At 37.4% G+C, this 14,655-nt stretch overlaps 1 protein-coding gene across 4 annotated transcripts in view; it reads right to left on the bottom strand.

The window, feature by feature from the left end:
• Nucleotides 1-14,012, bottom strand: part of ROBO2 (roundabout guidance receptor 2) — a 552,049-nt gene extending 538,037 nt beyond the window's left edge. For all 4 annotated transcript variants that reach the window (XM_015600164.2, XM_015600165.2, XM_025042507.1 and 1 more), the window contains exon 1: nt 12,947-14,012. In XM_015600164.2, coding sequence (XP_015455650.1) covers nt 12,947-13,007 — 61 coding nt within the window. In that variant the 5' untranslated portion in view covers nt 13,008-14,012. The remainder of the gene's footprint in view (nt 1-12,946) is intronic.
• Between the last annotated feature and the right edge of the window lie 643 nt (nt 14,013-14,655).

The following is a 14,655-nucleotide window of genomic DNA, read 5'->3' as shown; positions in this document are numbered from 1 at the left end:
AAGCTCTACAAAAGAAACTTAAAAGTAGCTATTGACTCACTCTCCTGAGTTAAAATTGCTATGTTGCATATGGTTCTAGTTACAATGACCATAAACTAAATATGCTAGCTTAAGACTACTGTTTTTACAGTATTAATTTTTTAATTCTATTTATTTGTGAAGTAATAATAACTACCATTGGTCATTAATGAATGAAAGTGGATATGAATCATAAGACTAGTGAATTTTGCCTATGATCTGTATTCAGGTCATTAAGCTCACAACAAAATATAGGAATATACCTCATGCATATTGGACAATGAACCGTGACTATTTTCAAAGATGGATGCTTGTGGTTTTCAAGAATCTTTACAGGCTAAATTTTCCCCTTCTATTGTACTCAAACGTAATAATAAAGGATAGGACATTCAATTAAATAACATAATAATAGAATTTCAGGCTCAGTGAGACATTGGAGATTACACAGTTAAATCTTATCTCTTGTTGTTGTTTTGTTTTGTTTTGTTTTGTAAGGATCTCAAATTATACATTCAATTAATATGAAAGCTAAAACTGGAGTCCAGAGCTTCTGGACACTCATTACTATCATAACAATGATAGTAATGGTATTGTTTTATTTGAGTTATCTTTTCTGATATACAGAACCATTCAATATACAAATCTGATTAATGGGTAGTTGTAAAAAATATTAGAATCAACGTCTATATTGTATTAAAGATAGATAAATGGGCTATCTAGAAAAAAATGTGAGTAGAGTCTGTTAATTGTTTAAAAGACTTTCTGTACTAGGAATGTTTACTTAGAACCCAGTAGGTTTGTCTTATACAAGATTTATCTTTATGGTACTTTATATCAAAAGTAAAGCATATTCTGGCTAAAATGTAAATCTGACAACCTGAACCCTAATGCAGGCTTTACAAGCATGTTCCATTTGTTAACCAATTGATTTTGTAGTACGCTACTCTTGTTTACTCCTTTCATTCACAATACCACTCACTTGGGAATCCCATTTGTTCTGTAATCAGCATATAATGTAATGGAAAAGCACATGTCATAGCATGTTTGTCACAGTAGCATAGTATGGCCACAGTGAGTCCCTTAAGAGATAAAAATTCTTAATCAGTCACTTGAACTCTCATGCTTGAAAGATTATATGCAAATTATAATGAAATGCTCATTGAGTCCAAAATTAGTCTGAAAGCTAAAGTCTTCTAAACTTTACTTCTAGTCTGTACTAGGAAGGAAATAATAATAAAAATATTACTACTAATAAAACAGTAATAAATAATTCTTAAATGGTGCTTACTACTTTTATGATATATACAGCATACATGTATATTTCTATATATGTATAATACATATAATATATAATATATATTTATTCCTTTTATCAACTGAATGATATAGACACTATTACCATGCCCATTTTACAGAGAAGGATACCGAGGCCTAGAAATACTAAATTACTTGCTCAAACACACTCAGTAGTGTTTGTTGACTATCTTTCAATAATCATCTTATACTTCTTCTCTTAAAGACAAAGTATATCACAATTGAACTAGACTTCTTGCCTTTTCTCTAGTACTCCTTTGTCATTTCCATGCTATTTCTCTTGTTATTCCTTTTACTAGAATGCAATTTACAAATTTTCTGCCTATTAAAATCCCACTCTCCCTCAAAAGCCCAGGTTAAGTGACTCACTTGGTATAAACCCTTCTTCCCAAATTGCACCAGCTAGAAATCAGCTATTCCTTCTCTGAGTTTCCAGACTATATTGTATGTACCTTCAACTCCCGTTTAACAGATACTACTTTTTGTTTTGGTGACTTGAACACTTTTTATCTTCTCTACTAAAGAGTACTCTCCTTAAAGGTGGGAATCATTTAATAGATCCATTTGTTCCTCATTGAGTCCCCAAAATGTTGCCTTGTTTATAAATAGACATTCAGTAAGCATGTGTTAAAGCAAATGAATAACTTCATAGTACCTCAAGTTAACACTCTTGTTGACATGTTGACATGTTCAGAAAAGAGCTGGTCATTTTCGTAACATGAGTCTTGTTACAGAGTCCAGGGCTGAGAAGCTGGAAATGGTCTCTCAAGAGAAGCATAGTTTCAAAATGAAACAGCCCTGGATTCTAGTTTCAGCTCTGTCACTGTGATAAAGTCCAAAAATTCTCTAAGTTTCATTTTTTCATATGTCCAACCAATGAGACAGATGTACCACATAATTGTAAAACTTCTTCTAGTTTTGAGATGCTATCATTCAATGATGTATAATTAGTATTGCTAAGATCTCTGCTAAGGGTGACAAGTTCAATTTGGGTTAATTTCATTTCACAGGTCAATTGAAGAAGACTTAGAGAACAATCACTGAAGGGATTAGAAATTAGAACTATTAGAAAATTAAGGCATATTATTATAATACAAAATTTTTTCGCTAAAACATCATATGTAACTCAGAAAGGTCATTCAACATTATCTTTCCAAGGTAAATTAAAAGAATATATTTACCTCATACATTGCCAGTGGGAATGTAAAATGATACAGCTCTTTGGAAAGTAGTCTTGCAGTTCCACAAAAGGTTAAACATAGTGTTGGTATATGACCCAGAAATCCCACTCCAGGTAAACACCCAAGAGAAATAAAAATATATGTGTACACAAAGATTAGTACATGAATGTTCATAGCAACAATATTTATAACAGCCAAAGAGTGGAAATAACCTAAATGTCTATTAATAATTCAAAGGATAAACGACACAAAATACTATTTGGCAATTAAAAAGAATGAAGTACTGATAGATGCTACAACATTGATAACCCTTAAAAACATTAGACTAAGGGAAAGAAACTTGTCACAAAAGATCATATATTGTATGATTCTCTTTACATAAAATGTCCAGAATAGACAAATCTATAGAAACAGAAGGTAGACTAGTGGTTTCTTAGGGCTGGGAAAGGGGTAGATGAGGAGCATGACACAGGGTTTCTTTTTCTTTTAGATGCTACAACATTGATAACCCTTAAAAACATTAGACTAAGGGAAAGAAACTTGTCACAAAAGATCATATATTGTATGATTCTCTTTACATAAAATGTCCAGAATAGACAAATCTATAGAAACAGAAGGTAGACTAGTGGTTTCTTAGGGCTGGGAAAGGGGTAGATGAGGAGCATGACACAGGGTTTCTTTTTCTTTCTTTTCTTCTTTTTTTTTTTTTTTTCTTTTTGTATGGTAAAAACGTTCTAAAATCAGATTGTAGTGATAGCCACACAACTCTGGGAATATGCTTAAAACCACTGCTATAAGCTATATGGGTGAATTATATAGTATATGAATTACATTTCAATAAAGTCTTGGGAGAAAATACTTAAGTAGAAAAATTTAGAGAATGTCTATGTTGGCCTTTAAAAAATACATTTTTCAGTTCAAACTCCTTGATTTTCTTAAAATCAAAAGTAGGTCTATTAAACTGAGTCTCAGTTTAATGCCAGTGAGGGTAAATAGGGTCCTATCCAAGATGTTTGTCACAGCAGATAGGGTTAGACAATGCCCATTGTTGGGGACATTACTTTTTGCCTATAAAATTTTTATTTTTCAATTATAATTGGGATACGATATTATATTAGTTTCAGGTATGCAGCATAGCGAATGGAGATCTATATAACTCACAAATTGATCACTCCAAGAAATCTAATATCCCTCTGCTTCTATACATATTAATTACAATATCATCGACTATATTTCTTATGCTACACATTGTATCTCCATGACTATCTTGTAACTACCCATTTGTACTTCTTAATCCCTTTCCCCTTTTTCACTGCCCCCCGAACCCCCTTTTCATCTGGTGACTCTCAAAATATACTCTGTATCTATGAGTTTGTTTCCCTTTTTTGTTATTTTGTTCTTTAGACTACACATGTACACGAAATCATATAGCATTTGTCTTTCTCTGACTTACTCCATTCAGCTTGATACCCTCTGCATCCATCATGAAATATCTTCTTTATCTTTTTACTTTTAGTCTGTGTGTGTCTTTTAAACTGAAGCAAGTCTTTTGTAGGCAACATATTTAAGGGTCTTGTTTTCTTATCCATTCAGCCACCCTATCTTTTGATTGGAGCACTTAATTCTTTTTCATTTAAATTACTTGTTGATAGATATGTAGTTATTGCCATTCTTTATTCATATTTTTGACACATATTTTTTCTCTTAAAGAAGTCCCTCCAGCATTTCCTGTACTACTGGCTTGGTGGTGATGAATTCCTTTAGCTTTTTCTTGTCTGGGAAGCTCTTTATCCTTCTACTCTGACTGATAGCTTCTCTAGATAAAGTAATCTTGGTTGTAGATCCTGGGTCTTTGTCACTTTGAATATTATGTGCCAAGCCATTCTGTCCTGCAAAGTTTCTTTTGAGAAATCAGCTGTCAGTCTTATGGGGGCTCCCTTGTAGGTAACTAGCTGCGGTTCTCTTTTCTCTTTGACATTTTAATTATGATGTGTCTTGGTGTGGGCCTCTTTGGGTTATTTTTTGGGACTGAGACTCCTGGGGTTGTATGTCTATTTCTTTCACCAGGTTAGGGAAGTTTTCATCATTATTTCTTCAAATATGTTTTCAACTTCCTTGCTCTCTCTTCTTCTTCAGGTACCCCTATGATTCAAATGTTGTTAAGCTTTATATTGTCCCATAGTTTCATTAAATTATCTTCATTTTGGGGGGATTTTTTTTTCTTGTTACTGTTTTGATTGGGTGTCCTCTACTATTCCATCTTCTATATTGGTGATTCGATCCTCCTCTTTCTCCACTCTGTTGATTCCCTCTAACGTGCTTTTCATCTCAGATATATTCTTCATTTCTTACTGATTCTCTATTATAATTTCCATCTTCACTTTTATGTTTTTTATCTCTTTGTTAAAGTTCTCACTGAGTTCATCTCTTCTTCTCCTAAGTTCATTGAGCATCCTTTTAACCAAAGTTTTGAACTCTGCATCTGTTAGATTGCTTGACTCTGTTTAAATCTTTTTCTGGAGCTCTGTTCTGTTGTTCTTTCATGTATGAGATGTTTCTTTATCTTCCCATTTTGGTTGTCTTTCTGTGACTGTTTCTGTGTGTTATCTAAAGCTCCTAAGTCTCCCGGTCTTAATAGCATGGCTTTGTGGGGCCCAGCAGCACAGTCCTGAAAGGGGTCCAGCTGCAGGCCAGGTTTGGCCCCAGCCTATGCTCCTCTGGGGACACCTGATAAAAGTCAACAAGTTATCCACAGAAGGCTGCCACCAGTACTGTGTTTATAGTTGCCTCAAGAGGCCACGCCAGAAACCGTGGTTGGCTGCTGCAGGTGTGGGGCTTGAGCTGCTCAGCAAGGGGCACAGGGAATGACGAGATCACCACTGGATATGGTTTGGGTAGGGTCGCAAGTTGTGAGAGGCGGAGTTTCAGGTAATCTTCTGAGTGGAGCGACCTCTGTTATCCAGTTTGATGATGTCTCAGCTCTGCACCTGCATCTGCACACTGAGAGTGGGGAGGGCTCAACCAAGGATCAATGGATATCTCTGGCAATTCTTCCCAGAGAGAACCTCTCCTCCAGCTCTCTCACTGAAGGTCTACAACTCAGTGTTCCCCTGAATGTCCCTGGTGCCCCTCCACTCCCACGAGCAGCTGCCCGAGCACTGGAGCTCAAAGCAAGAGAGTCGGTCTCCCTGAAAGTCTGGTCGGTTGTAGTCGCAGCCCCTTTAAAAGGAACATTTGTACCCGCCAGCTGCAGCTGCTGTAGCCTGTGTCACATTCACCCCCATGAGAGTGGGAAGCCTCTCTTTTCCAATCCTTTTTACTGTTCACAGGTGATTTCTTAATTCTCTCCCTAGTGGTTTATCCAGGCCCCAGGTGACTCTGCTTGCTGTTTGCTCTGTGGTTTTGTCACAATTTTGGTGCGGTCGCAAGAACAAATGTACAAAGCCTCTCCCCTCTACGTCATCTTGACCAGAAGCCTCTAGCTCTTTTAAATGTCTCTGGGAATGTTACTTCAAATCTTCCTCTTTTATTCAATTATTAGAGATCTATATATCTGGAGACTAATTGTAGAAGTAAGCTATTTAATTCTATCTCAATACTAGAATAATAGTTTTTACCTGTTGCTAATGCTTAAATGGAAAGCTGCTCTAAACGTACAGAAAAGTCTCAATTTCTGGAGTAGTTATCCTCATACAAGTTAACATTCCTTAGTGCAGTGGGCGTGTGTATGTGTCTTTTACTGTACATCAGAATCATTAAAAGGAGTGTACTATCAAACTATACACATTACTCAGCAGTGTGATAGAAAACACAGCAGTGTTATTATGAGAATTGGGGCAGAGTAACCATGAAAACCACCATCATAGAAAATATATTTGGTTAGATGAGGCATATCAAAGCAAATGGTCAATTCTGTATCTCCTGCCAGTTGAAAGGAAGAATATTAAATCACCAGAAATCATGATATCCTTTGTGTCAAAATATGCATGTTTGATAACTCTACCTATTTATCTACACACACACACACACACACACACACACACACACGTACACACATACACATCACAATATAAATAAACCTAGTTCAAAAGGTAAATGCTTCATGTATTGGGCCGGGGCGTAAAAAAAAAAAACATTTCAAAAGTACTCCATAAGCACATTTTCACCCACTGAACAAATATTCGAATATCTACTATGTGTTATCTTGTGCTCTACGCACTGGAAGAACATTGATAAACATGACAAATGTAAGTCCCTGCCATAGGCGCTCAATGTTAGAGTCAGACAATGAGCTAACTAACATCTCTACCTATCCAGTGAGAAAACAGTCTTGTATAAAAGAGATAGTCTCTCTTGGGAACAGAAGGCAGGTTTGTTTACTGTTTAATATAGTCAAGAAAGTGTCTTCCTCTAGGGTAAAAGTTAGGCAGGTTTACTTATTTCTCATTATAAAAGATTTGGGCTCTCAAGCTCAAGGTTCTTCAGCTGTGAGGCTAATCCACTATGTCTGCATCATCTACCTGGTACTCAATACACTGCCACCAAAGAACTTCAGGGTCAAGATAAATTAACACAGACACAAAGTTATCCTGCTTGCTGTAGCATGACTAATGAAGTCCATCATCTCTTCCCCGGAAGTCTTATGTCTTCTGCCAGCATTCATGAAGGTTTGGCAGTTTAACTTCTTAGCTTGCGAGTAAGGTAAGACGTCAGTCCTTTTACAATTGCTGATGCACACAACACATACACATACATCTAAGAAGTGATAAGTGATATAAAAAGTTAAGATGGGAAAAGGGGGCAGTCTGATAGCATTTTATGGAGAGTAATTTTAGATTGGGTGGACCATATTTCTGAAGAGATATTCGATAGAGACTTATTAAATCAATTAAAAGACTTATCCAGACAAAGGTCTGAAGAAGTACATTTCAGGTAGAAGGAACAAATGCAAAAGTCCTGAGTTAGGAACAGAACAGCAAAAATAAATTTCCAAATCTAGGTTCTACATAGAGAGTGTGAACAGATGTGAGGTAAGGGAGGTAGGGAGGAGCCTGAATTTGAATAATCATAAACTGCTGTGAAGGTTCTGAGCAAGGAGCTGCCATGATCTTATTCACATGTTTTTACAAGGTCCCTCTGGCTACTGTGGAGTGAACTAACTGAGATGGGGGTAAGGTATAGGGTTGGGAGAAGCAGAAATGAAGCAAATGATCATTTATCAGGCTGGTATAATAGCTCAGATTTTATCCAGGATGGTAGTGGTTAAGTTAGTAAAAAACATTTGCTATCTAATTATTTGAAAATGCATCAAAATAATATGATGAATGAATGGATGCAGAGAGGGATGGATAAATGGACAAATATATAATAATCAAATATAGTTAAATAATCGTAGAATCTAAGTGGGGATATCTGTTGTTCACTGTACAATTCTTTCAATTTTAATGTATGTTTGAAGATGCTTTTAATAAAATGTTGGAGGAAAATCACAAACACAAATAAAATTATTGGTATTTCAAAGGGTTGTAAGAATTAATAAACAGAAATCTCACTTAAATTGAAATAGGGAGGTCAGAATAAAAAGTTCTCACATCCTGCCTGGATCGCAAAGCAGAACAGCAGAAACCCTGTTTGTAATAACCCTTCTCAACTTCCTTTTTGTCTCTATGAAAGAGCTTCCTCTTTGTTTTAGCGGACTTACACATGGCTCACCATGGTTGCATGTACCAGGCTGCAATTCCTTGTTCCTAAATAAACCCATTTTGCTGAAGAAATACATGGCTAACTTGTTTTATGGTCAACAGGGTTTACCAGCAAGTTGAATATGGGCTGTGAGAATGAGTCAAGAACAATTCCTAGTTTTGGGTCATGAAAACCTCTGTGAATAGTGATTCCATTTACTGAGTTGGTGATTATTAAAAAAAAGGAGCAGATTCTATCCCAGGCTTCAGTTTGAAATATTCTTATCAGACATCAAGCAAAGGTGTCAAATAGTCAACTGGATCTATCAAGCACTGTCCAGGCACTGGAGCTACAATGGTATATATGAGAGCCAAACTGTAGCCTAATAGAACTTATATTACTCCACACAATAATTAGGAACATTTGAAAAGTATCAGTTTAAAGATGGATTTAAAACCCATGCAACTAGATAGAAGATCTTAAGGATTAAGTGCAAATAAAGTAGAAAACACTAAAGCTTGAGGCCTAGGTTACTCTAACACTGTTTTCAGTTAGAGATAGGTATTCTGGGTGAGTATGCTACACTTTAGATGCTATATTAGATCTCTATTATGGTAAAGCACACTGCTGACACATTAAAAAGTTTGTGAGAATTTCCCCTAAAAGACTTTATGTAAGGATTCATTCATGTTTTATTTAATAATTAAAAAACAAGAGGAAAATTAGTATCAATATCAAAGTAGTGATTTAAGTTGATACATCTATACCTGAAATACTCTAAGAAACATAACAATACTTTCCTTTAGAAACAAATCTACAAAATGGTACTCTGTAAATTTCCATTGTCTGCTTGAACTATGCCCTGTAGGCTTCCGTCTGCCTAAACTGGAAAAAGATAGGCTCTATAAGAACAAGTCTGCAGAAAGTTATACAGCATGATAAAAGAAAAATGATGAGTCAAGATCCCAACCGTATATACCCAAAGGTAAAACATTATTGCAGATTTTCTAAATTATTCAACAAACACCCTCACCTATTTCTCCACCAGGTCCAAAAAAGGAGCAGTTGGAAGAAGAAACAAAAGAGAAGGAAGAAGAAAAAGTGGAGGAGTTGGAGGAGAAATAAGTAAAAGAAGACTCTTTTTTTTTTCTAATGCTCTACAAACACCAAATTGTACATGGGAAGTAAATGTATCCCCGGTAGATTGCAGGAACTACTGACGTAGATATTACTAGATACACACATCCAACATACATAAGCTCCTTTCATTACTATAGATGTATCCAAATTGATGCAATGTGCTTACGTATCCATATTTTTATTATCAAAGATGCTATTTTATACAGGCTGCTCAAGGATGAGATGGCTAGAATTGTTCTTTCCATAAATCATGACTTTTTTTCTTTTCTGTAAGGTACTCTTTTTTGATGTTCTAAGAAATCCTTTTGGTTTATGGTCCACATGTTGCCTGGAATCAAAGGTTATTCAAACAAAGCCAATTCAAACGTGGTATTACTGCACAGACCCAAAAACAAATTTCAGGTTACTTATATGCAATTCAAGTTCTAAAATGGACTACATATGGCTACAATAACAAGCCTATTACTGAAAGGAGCACTTTAGGAAAATGAATAAGCCTGTATGAGATTATACATCCGCACTTTACACACACATTATCTTGATCTCTCCAAATATAATGTGTCCCATTTCGTTTAAGAATATTTAAGGATTAAAGATGAGAAAACTATTTTCATTTTAAAAACATTTTTTCCACAAGTATTGTAAAATTATTGAATTGACAGATGTGTGGGATATACATGTAATTAAAAAGTCTTGTGATGGTTCATTTTAGTTCCCTGCAAATGGTTGCAAAACCATATTTTTTTAAAAAATAGAATCTGGAGAACAAAGGTGAAACTCAATACATATTCTCCTATTATTTAAAGAAAAATCTGCATTTGGTTAATTAACCTGTATAAAATAATAAAATGTGTATCTACATCTCAAATAGAAAAAGTTTGCCTGTTGTTCTCAACTAACTTAATATTTATTCTCTATAGATTCCTACAGACACAAGATATTGAAAAATCATAAATAATATTAGCACATACCATCTATGAGGAAGAAAAACTCTAACATTTTTCATATACCATAAAAATGTACATATAAATAACCCAGCAAGCAAATTTCAATGCAAATCTATGTATCATTTGTCACTGAATACAATTAATTTCTATGTCTAGCACAAGGATAGTCAGTATATCTTTGAAATGGTACAAGGCTCTCTGAATTTGAAATTCATGGGGGGAATGAGCACACACTTCTAAGAGGAATAATAAGTAAACAGAAATCATAGAATTCTGGAAGAGTAAGAAAGCTTAGAGATCCTACCAAGAAACCCTCTCATTATTCTGTGAACACTTAGTGCCAGGGTGTTGAAATGGCCTAGAGGGCAGTGTTGTCTACATCCCAAATTTCCAACAATCCCCATGGAGAGGCTGTCATCATTCTGGAGTAAATCAAAGGCAATTCAGTGACAAATGTATGATTTACATAGTGATTCAGTAAGTGTCCACAATTTTCCTTTGCTTTTGACATAGATGCTCAATACAAAAATTAGTTACGTACACGCACACGCACACACACACACACACACACACACACACAAATTTAATGCTGCCTTTTCAACTCTCAACCCTTTTTTACTATATTTTTTACAACATTATTATGAATTTTGCTGAATAATTTTGGCCCAGACATAAATTCCTCCTTTATCCTATAAAATTATTCAGAACAAAGGTCCTAGGTGTGTCTCTGGGGCAGGAGGGGCAAGGTGGTGGGGGAAGGAAAGAAAGAAAGGAGAGATAGAAGAGAGAGAGGCAGGGTAAAAGAGAGGGAGGGAAGGAGAGAAATGATGTCTTGCTACTGCTGTTCCAGCAAGCTGGTTAATTGCATTTGTTTCATATATCTCCAAAACTCTGGAACATTAATTACATTCTGTAATACCAAGCTCTTCTGATTCTCTCTGTCACTTCCACTGAGCAATTTAATTGTATTACTCCTAGCCATACACTGATTTGGAAAAAAAAAAAAAAAAAAAAGCCTTGGTGAAAATTCTGCGTTCTAATAATATATAGTTACTGCATGTATTTCTGATATTGAACTATGTAAATTAATGTCTTATAATGACATGTCATCTAAAAAGTTATATGAAAGTCATCATGAAAATGAAACACATTTGAAAAAACATGTAAACCTTTTTGTTTACAATGTAATGTAATATAATGTAAACATATTATGAAGGTAAATGTATTAAAGAAAGCGCATGGTGAATGATTAAATATGATTATAGATATTGCCACACTATGATTCACAATTATTAATTCTTAAACATCTACTACTTAGAAGAGAAAAAGAGAGAAGCAGCACTGTGCCCACGAGAATGCCTTCCCTACTATCGCTGGGGGCAAAGGTACTCATGTGGTCCACGATTGAAAACAGCCACTTGACAGTAGGTAAACTCATCTGTATTGCCTCATGTTTATAGGAAGGCTTCCTTTTTTAGTCCAATACATTGGTTTTGGTGCAGCAGTAGCTGCCAGGAATAAAGTTAGCTCCTACAGGCAATGTCCCAAATAATGAATTTGTCCACAATGCATATGCTGGAGGAAAGTTTATATAGCAACAAGCAACTATGATGGCTCAAATATTTGGATCAGTACACCTCAGATTCTTTGCAAGTACAATAATTTAAAAACTAATGTACCATAATTCACATTTTTGAGGGGGTGGGAATCCTCTAGTCTTCTCTTTAAACCAATTATTTCCACTGATATAAACATTTTAAGTCCCTAGAAGACTAATACCAAATGTCCTTTTGACTTTCTTCTTTGAACAAGCAAAAAAAGCGTGTTAATGATTACTTCTACTTGTCATTCAAAAGAGCTCCAAAAAAGAAAAAAAATTTTTTTTTCAGTCCTCTCTCAAGAAATTGACTTCCAATGAAAATATCCCAGAAAACCAAATCTGAACAAAAGACAGGAGAATCAGAGGCAGAACACCGTGCTGCTTGACAGACTGACTCAACGAAGAGGGAGACACCTCCAGCACCTGTTTCGGATCCCCATTGTGTTTGCCCCTGGGGACAGAGCTAAGTGTTCCATGCCCATAGCCTGCCCAGAGCTTATGCTTCCCTTTTCCTGGAGCCTTGCCCAGACTTACTTTTGATAGTTTTCTCCCTATGATCTAAATTCTTCATTCTGATTTCATTCTAGGAGGGTACTCGCTAGAACGAAAGGGATACACATTGATCCCCGAGAGACCCTGTCCCATATTCCTAACCCATTGAACATTTATTAGAGCATCTATTATTATTATTTTTCTTCACTTGAATTTCTAAGCCAAAGTTCAGATACAAGAACACCAAACAGAGAGCAACACCAGAGTATTAGACTCATTCAAGAGATTTACTTTAAAATTTCTTTTTCTAACAAAACAATGAACTCATCATTTATTAACCAACTCCTCTATTAGTTAAGTAAATTATAACAATAGGTGACTACTAACATGTTCCACTTGCAGTAGTTTAGAAACAAAAGATTTAAAATTTCTGTCCCCAAACATTCCCCATACCTGGACTAATACACATAATGTCATTTTATTCATAGTCTACATTGCATTCAGAAAGAAACATTTTGTTTTGTTGGGTTTTTTTGGGGTGAGGGGGAGGAATAAAAGCATTTTTAACTTACCATCTACCCGAACATATAAAAATCCACAGAGTAGTAGTTGTGTAAACATCAGCCGACTCATTTTGACATATTAAAAAGGATCCAGATTGTTAAGAAACCAATCCCAGAGAGCAAAAGTACAAAAATAAGTATCAAAAGGAGAGGTAGGTCCAAAGTTCAGACTTTTCTAGATGCTAATTAAAGTCAAGAAGAGCAAATCGCAAGATCAGAAGGGGTTAGTGGAGAGATCTTGAGTGGGCACATTTAGATCCATCCAAATTAACCGTTGGCACTCCAAAGGCTGCTGTATTTCCACATTCTGGCTTCTTAAATTCCCACAAATTCAGCCCAGCCGTTGGGATTATTCAAGAGTGTCTAACGCTCACTCCTCAGTCTCCACTGCAATCCAAAGTCAAGTTCTTTCTTCAGAAGTCAAAAAGATGAAGGGAGAGAAAAAAGACCTAATTCCTAGAAAGTGTTCCACAAACTTGCCAGCGCGCTGCCGAAAAATCATTGGCCTGCCTACTGGTTTTCTTCCCCCGGGTCTCCTTCTCGGTAGCAGCTCCACGTCCAGAGTTTTTTTTTTTTTTTTTTTTTTTCACTTAACTTCCATAGTCAGGATGTGTCAAAGCAACACTTTGCAGGCAGGCCGACTTGGCGGGCCTCTGCTTTGCAGCCTTGTTGCCTCCCTTCACCTCTCTCCTTTCAAAAAGAGAGGCAAAGGGAAATCAAGACGACTTGGGTGGAGAAGGCGAACTCCTGCGTGGTGGGGCTGTAGGGAGGGAGGGAATAAGGGAAGGAGGGGAGGGAGGGACAGAGCTGAAACTGCTGCCACCCCCGCGGTGCCGCCACAGAGCGACAGTGAACACAGGCGGCTGCGGGCCAGAGCGAAGCGCAGCGAGTGAGCTCAGGAGGTGGGGAACGGAAGAGAAAGGGAGTTCGCGGTCCAGCCGCCAGCTTGGGTCCCGCCGCCAGTCCCCGGGTCCAACTGCCGCTGCTCCCGCGGTCCCGCAGCAGAGCGTCCGCCTCCTCCTGCAGCTGCGGGCGGTGGAAGGACTTAGAAGAGGGAAAGCGAGGAGGCGGGAGGGGAGGGGAGGAATGAAAGCTGCAAGGCGTCTGCCCCGGGGAGGGGAGAAGAATGTGGGGGTGCTCTGAACCCTCTACCTCCGCACTCCGCTACGAGTCCGTGCAGGGGGCGCCAGCCGGCTAGGCAGCGAGTGCGTGCGCCGGGTGGGGGCGGTGGGGGGAAGGACTGGAGAGCCGAGGGTCCAAGGGGGACGAAAATTAACAAATTCGGAGCCGAGGCCACGGATCAACTCCTTCCCCTTTTCTACGCCTCCTGGTACCCCTCCTTCCCGCCTCGGGAAGCGATAGGTGGACTCTAGCCTCCTGCTCCTCGCCACGTCCGGTTTAATGGGCAGGTAATTTTCTCGGTGAGTGATTTCATGGAAGCCTTTCCTAATTATTCACCCTTCCGTCTGCCGAAGATGCACGCGCTTTCTGGAAAAAGATCATCCTCCAGGACCCAGGGCGCAGCCTCATTACCCGTTAAAATCACACAAGCACTCACTCTTCACCTTTTAGCAAAATGAGAAGGTGAGCGGGAGGGAGAAAAGGAAAAGAAACAAAATTATCCACCTTTTGGAGCGGAAAGGTTGTGTGGGCGTGCTTCCTACGTCGTTAAAAAGGCACAAGAAAAAAACAGGGGTGGGTGTACAGAAATCTCTAGC

This window comes from Pteropus alecto, unplaced genomic scaffold (genome assembly GCF_000325575.1).
Source record: "Pteropus alecto unplaced genomic scaffold, ASM32557v1 scaffold239, whole genome shotgun sequence".
Classification (NCBI taxonomy): domain Eukaryota; kingdom Metazoa; phylum Chordata; class Mammalia; order Chiroptera; family Pteropodidae; genus Pteropus; species Pteropus alecto.
Note: the sequence above shows the minus strand (reverse complement) of the source record. Positions and strands in the feature narration are given on the sequence as shown.